We start from the raw sequence: 6,029 nt of genomic DNA on the forward strand, positions 1-6,029 counted from the left end.
GGAATAAGTTTTACAGTGGGGGGGCTGAAAGCCAGTGGTCACCAAACTTTTTACCTCGCGCCCCTGTCTGTGCCCCCTCTCCCCAGAGCTTTTTTGCCTCTGTCTTCACGAACAAGGGCAGCTCCCAGACTGCTGGACTGGGCAGCACAGTATGGAGAGGAGGTGACCAGCCCTCCGTGGAAAGAAGTGGTTCGGGACTATTTAGAAAAGCTGGACGAGCACAAGTCCATGGGGCCGGATGCGCTGCATCCGAAGGTGCTAAAGGAGTTGGCGGATGTGATTGCAGAGCCATTGGCCGTTATCTTTGAAAACTCATGGTGACTGGGGGAGATCCTGGCTGACTGGAAAAAGGCTAATGTAGTGCCCGTCTTTAAAAAAGGGAAGGAGGAGGATCCGGGGAACTACAGGCCAGTCAGCCTCACCTCAGTCCTTGAAAAAATCATGGAGCAGGTGCTCAAGGAATCAATTTTGATGCACTTAGAGGAGAGGAAAGTGATCAGAAACAGTCAGCATGGATTCACCAAGGGCAAGTCATGCCTGACTAACCTAATTGCCTTCTAGGATGAGATAACTGGCTCTGTGGATGAGGGGAAAGTAGTGGACATGTTATTCCTTGACTTTTGCAAAGCTTTTGATATGGTCTCCCACTGTATTCTTGCCAGCAAGTTAAAGAAGTATGGGCTGGATGAATGGACTATAAGGTGGATAGAAAGCTGGCTAGATTGTCAGGCTCAACAGGTAGCGATCAAGGGCTCCATGTCTAGTTGGCAGCCGGTATCAAGCGGAGTGCCCCAAGGGTCGGTCCTGGGTCACTTTTGTTCAATACCTTCATTAATGATCTGGAGGATGGCGTGGATTGCACCCTCAGCAAGTTTGCAGATGACACTAAACTGGGGGGAGAGGTAGATATGTTGGAGGGTAGGGATAGGATACAGAGGGACCTAGACAAATTAGATGATTGGGCCAAAAGAAATCTGATGAGGTTCAACAAGGACAAAGTGCAGAGTCCTGCACTTAGGACGGAAGAATCCCAGACTAGGGACCGAGCGGCTAGGCAGCAGCAGAAAAGGACCTAGGGGTTACAGTGAATGAGAAGCTGGATATGAGTCAGCAGCGTGCCCTTGTTGCCAAGAAGGCTAATGGCATTTTGGGCTGTATAATTAGGGGCATTGCCAGCAGATCGAGAGACGTTATCCTTCCCCTCTATTCGGCATTGGTGAGGCCTCATCTGGAGTACTGTGTCCAGTTTTGGGCCCCACACTACAAGAAGCATGTGGAAAAATTGAAGAGTCCAGCAGAGGGCAAGAAAAATGATTAGGGGTCTGGAGCACATGACTTATGAGGAGAGGCTGAGGGAACTGGGATTATTTAGTCTGCAGAAGAGAAGAATGAGGGGAGATTTGATAGCTGCTTTCAACTACCTGAAAGGGGGTTCCAAAGAAGATGGATCTAGACTGTTCTCAGTGGTAGCAGATGACAGAACAAGGAGTAATGGTCTCAAGTTGTGGTGTGGGAGGTTTAGGTTGGATATTAGGAAAAACTTTTTCACTAGGAGGGTGGTGAAGCACTGGAATGGGTTACCTAGGGAGGTGGTAGACCTCCTTCCTTAGAGATTTTTAAGGCCCGGCTTGACAAAGCTCTGGCTGGGATGATTTAGTTGGGGATTGGTCCTGCTTTGAGCAGGGGGTTGGACTAGATGCAGGGGCAGCTCCAGGCACCAGCCCACCAAGCTTGTGCTTGGGGCGGCACCTGGAGGGGGGCGGCGCGGCGCGGTGCTCCGGCTCTGGCCGCTGGGGAGAGCGGAGCCCCGGCCGGGCTCTCCGCCCTCCTCCCGGCGCTCTGGCCGCCAGGGAGAGCGGAGCCCTGGCCGGGCTCTCCGCCCTCCTCCCGGGGCTCCGGCCACCAGAGGAGCCGTGGCGGGCTCGGCGCCCTCCCCCCGGTGCTCCGGCCGGTCGGGGAGAGCAGCCCGCGGCCAAGCTCGGTGCCCTCCCCTGCCGCGCTTGGGGGGGGTGGCGGGGTGGCAGGAGGCTTTTTTGCCTGGGGCGGCAAAAAAGCCAGAGCTGGCCCTGACTAGATGACCTCCTGAGGTCCCTTCCGACCCTGATATTCTATGATTCTATGAAATGGGGCTTTCTCTCAGTATGGCTGAGCAGACACAGCAGGGAAAGGAGGGATACAGAAAATAGATGGAGCTGGCTCTGATGGAGCTCCCAAATTGCAATAATACCTATCTCTTATACAGTGCTTTTCCTCAGATCTGCAAGTGCTTTACCAAGGGAATCAATATCATTACCCCATTTAACAGATGGGGAAACTGAGGCACAGAGAAGGGAAGTGACCTGCCCAAGGTGACCTAGCTGAGACAAGAGTAGAACCCAGGTTTCCTGCGCCTCCCCACTCCCGTCCAGGACTCCACCCCCAAGCCAGGCCACTTCCCTTATCAACAGAGTGATTCTCACCGTTTTGTTACTCCAACCCATAGAAATCTGCATGGCTCCTGGTCCACTTGGGAACCATGGTTAGGGCTTGGATCCTCCTTGTTCACACAGATAAAATGCCCCCGCCGCTCTTCACCACAAATTCTATGTCCATCTGTTTCAGGAGTCGGACGGAAAGAAGGAGACGAAGAGAGGGGTTCAGGCACAAGACATCCAGCGTCTCCCAGCTGGAGATCCCCCCGCCCATCGAGGAAAGGTGTGTCTGAGCGCCACCCAAAATGCACCACGCAGGAAGACGGGATGGCCAAAAGCTGCAGCACAAGGAAGAACAATAAATGGCTCTTTTTAAAAAATTAAAGTCACCGGGGTTGGGGCTGAGCCGAGCCCCTGGGTTCCGGAACATGTGGGATGTTGGGAACATTCAGATCGAGTCCAAAGGTTGAGGTCAAGTTGATCTCCCAGAAGCACTGTCCCGTGCACCTCCTTAGTTCTGGCGCTGCCATGGGAAAGAGTTGGAGATGATCTGGGGCAGCAGGGCCAGGGAGTACCACATGGTCAGCCCAGGAGTTGGGATAGGCATCTGAGCAGGTGGCTTAGACAGGGAGTTGGGGCAGGTTCTGCTCAGACAGAGATAAGTCAGGGATGGATGGCGGCCGGGGGATGGAGGGGTGGGGTGCTGAAAAGGGAACGTGTTGTGCAGTTGCCAGGACTCTGTCTAGAGGTCACGTCTCTCTCTCGCTCTCTCCTCGTCTCCTAGGCTCACGCTGGAAGAAGCGTCCTCCTGGAAGCGCTCGTTTGATTGCGTGCTGGCGAGCCCGGCTGGCCGGAGCGTCTTCGTAGAGTTCCTGCGGACAGAGCACAGCGACGAGAACATGGCCTTCTGGCTGGCCTGCGAGGAGCTCAAGAGGGAGCAGAGCCAGGAGCAGGTCTGTGAGAAAGCCAAGAAGATCTACCTGGATTACATCTCCATCCTGTCCCCAAAGGAGGTAGGTCTGCCACAGCCCTGCTGGGAGGCAGCTCAGGGGACATCGCTCCAAGCTGATGCCCTCCCGTTGTGGTCACCTCGCAACGTAATGCAACAGCCAGGGAAACAAGGCCCTAAATGCAGGGCACTGCCTTGAATATTGGGGGAGGGCAGCATAGGGTGTCTCCTTGCAGCCACGCACCTGACGCCCCAGCAATGGGACCATCCCCACAGCAAGTGGTCCTCTGACATCAGCCGTCTGAGCTTCCCTGCAGCAGTTGCTCCTGGCTGCAGAGTTAGCCCCTACTTTATTTGGAATGGGCAGGTCCTTGAGTTAACTGTCATGGTCTCCCAGCCTCGCAGCTAGCTGCTGGGCACATTGGAACCATCTGCACCAGTGCCCGAGACAGGCTGGGGTCTCTCCAAAGGGCTCTTGGCGGGGGCCTGGAAAGCCAGGGCATCCCAGCAGCGCCGCTGCGTGAGGAGTCCTGGCCCCTTGCGTCAAGAACGTTGTTCATCGCCCTCTGCAGGTCAGCATCGATGCTACCGTGCGCGAGTCAATCAACAGTTCCCTGGAGAGGCCCAGCGCGCACATATTCAACGAGGCCCAGGCACAAGTCTATGCCCTCATGCACCGAGACTCCTACCCCAGGTTCCTGAGCTCACCCCTGTACAAGTCGCTGGAGCAGAGACTGTCCGCCCTGACTTGTGACACATAGCAAAGCCCCTTGCACGCACGCACGCACGCACATTTCAGGATACGGCCAGCTCCTTCAGCTTCATGCCAGCTCGTCAAGGCACCGGGGTAGACGGGACAGAGCCTCAGTTCTCTCTCTCTCCGTGGGTGAAGCCACTGGTGTTTTGATAGCGATGCTGATCTAGAACTTATTCTAGTCTGTCTGAACCAAACAAGATGTAACTCATGCTGGGTTTGGGGAGGATTTCACTATGGCCTGTAGAGATGGGAGAGCCCGGGGTCCTAGAATTCAGAGCCTTTCAAAGCATTGCTTGTCCTAGAACTTGGATGGTATCTGAGCTGGTGTGGTTCTAGAGCACAGGTGGTATGTGTGGCCTGGACCATGGTCCTAGAATGTGGATGGTCACAAGCTGGAGTGGGATCTACAGTGTGGCTTGTGTCTGATCTAGGAGTTCTACCACATGCCTTGTACATGAGTCTGGGCTTCTAGAACAAAGATCACATCTGATCTGTGATGGGTTCTAGACTGTGGAGCCTTCTAGAACTGTGGGGGCTTTTAGGATCGTGAATCTTCTAGAGCTTGAAGCTCTGTGTTTTTGTTTTAGGGACGAGAAAAATTCTCCACCCAAAATTAATTGTATTTCAGAATTTCTAAGAGTTTTGTAAGCATTTTTCCCACTTCTCTGAGCTGAGTCAACACAGCTCAGCTAGTCAGTACTGGAGCAGGTCCCAGCTAGCCAGCACATTTAAAATCTGGCCAAGTAGCTCACAGGCCCAGCTCTAGATGGTCACTAGAGAAGAGACTAACATTATTCTATTTATCAGTTGGAGCTGCAAACATTTTGTCCAGTGAATGCAAAAAAATAAAAAATAAAAAAATCCACCGGGGATTAATTAAAAAAAATTACTGGGCAATGATTTGGCTGGTACATACCAGACATTACTAGCCACTTGTTAGTTTTTAGGACCACATATGCAAAGGTGGCTACTTGTTTTGGGTGTCCGCCTTTAGCCACCTTGGGCATGACTTTCAGAGGCAGCGAGCCCCCAGAAATCTAATGGGAGTCACATGCACCCAGAAAAGCGTCTCAGAGGCATCTTGCATTAGGTGCCCCAAAATGAAGCTGCCCCCTCCAAAAAATCCTGCCTGAAAATGTTGGCTATTTTAACAGCTCCTCTCATTGGCTCTACAAGATCACCCAAGGTATCTCTTGTGTTTTATGATTTGTGGCCAGTCCTATCTACCTCATTCTAAGAGACTGCAACTTCTACATGTCCAGGCCCTTGTTAGCGGACAGGACAGTGACTGTCTCCACAATCTGTGTATATAGATATATTTATAAATAAATCTATACATAAAGAAAGCTGCTTATGTATCAAATGAGTCAGCAAATCTATCTTTTTCCCTCAGGAAACAGGTGCCATTAATAACGATCTCTCACTTTCATCCATAGAGCTCCAAGTGCTTGACAGAGGAAGAACAGAACCATTAGCCTTGCTTTGGAAGATGGGGGGAAACCGAGGCACAGAGCAGAGAAATGACTTGCTCAAGGTTGCAGAGCAGAGCCAGGACTAGAACCCAGGTTTCCTAACTCCCGCGCTGGTGCCCTGGCCATGGGACCATGCTGCCTCCGTTCATTGACACCTTTGGTCCAGCATTCCCCTTTCACTTATATCAGCATAATTCCAGTGGTGTCCCCGGGGTCCTGCTGGGCTACATGAGGTCTCTGCCAGATGAGACCTTAACACTAGTAATACCCAGCTCTTCCCATCAGTAGATCTCAAAGCACTTTACAAAAATAGGTCAGTAGCATGATCCCTATTTTGCCAGCAGGGAAACTGAGGCACAGAGCAAGGATGTGCCTTCCCAAGGTGACCCAGCAGGCCAGTGGCAAAGCCAGGAATAGCACGCAGGACCCATTAGCCCCAG

General features: G+C 52.6%; 1 protein-coding gene across 1 annotated transcript; it reads left to right on the forward strand.

Moving 5' to 3' along the window:
* Nucleotides 1-2,515: 2,515 nt before the first annotated feature.
* Nucleotides 2,516-5,458, forward strand: LOC117868409 (regulator of G-protein signaling 19-like). The gene is made up of 3 exons (XM_034754319.1): nucleotides 2,516-2,694; nucleotides 3,196-3,424; nucleotides 3,933-5,458. The coding sequence occupies exons 1-3, from the start codon at nucleotides 2,516-2,518 to the stop codon at nucleotides 4,119-4,121; spliced, it is 597 nt and encodes a 198-aa protein (XP_034610210.1). The 3' UTR covers nucleotides 4,122-5,458.
* Nucleotides 5,459-6,029: the final 571 nt, after the last annotated feature.

Source organism: Trachemys scripta, chromosome 20 (genome assembly GCF_013100865.1).
Source record: "Trachemys scripta elegans isolate TJP31775 chromosome 20, CAS_Tse_1.0, whole genome shotgun sequence".
Lineage (NCBI taxonomy): Eukaryota > Metazoa > Chordata > Testudines > Emydidae > Trachemys > Trachemys scripta.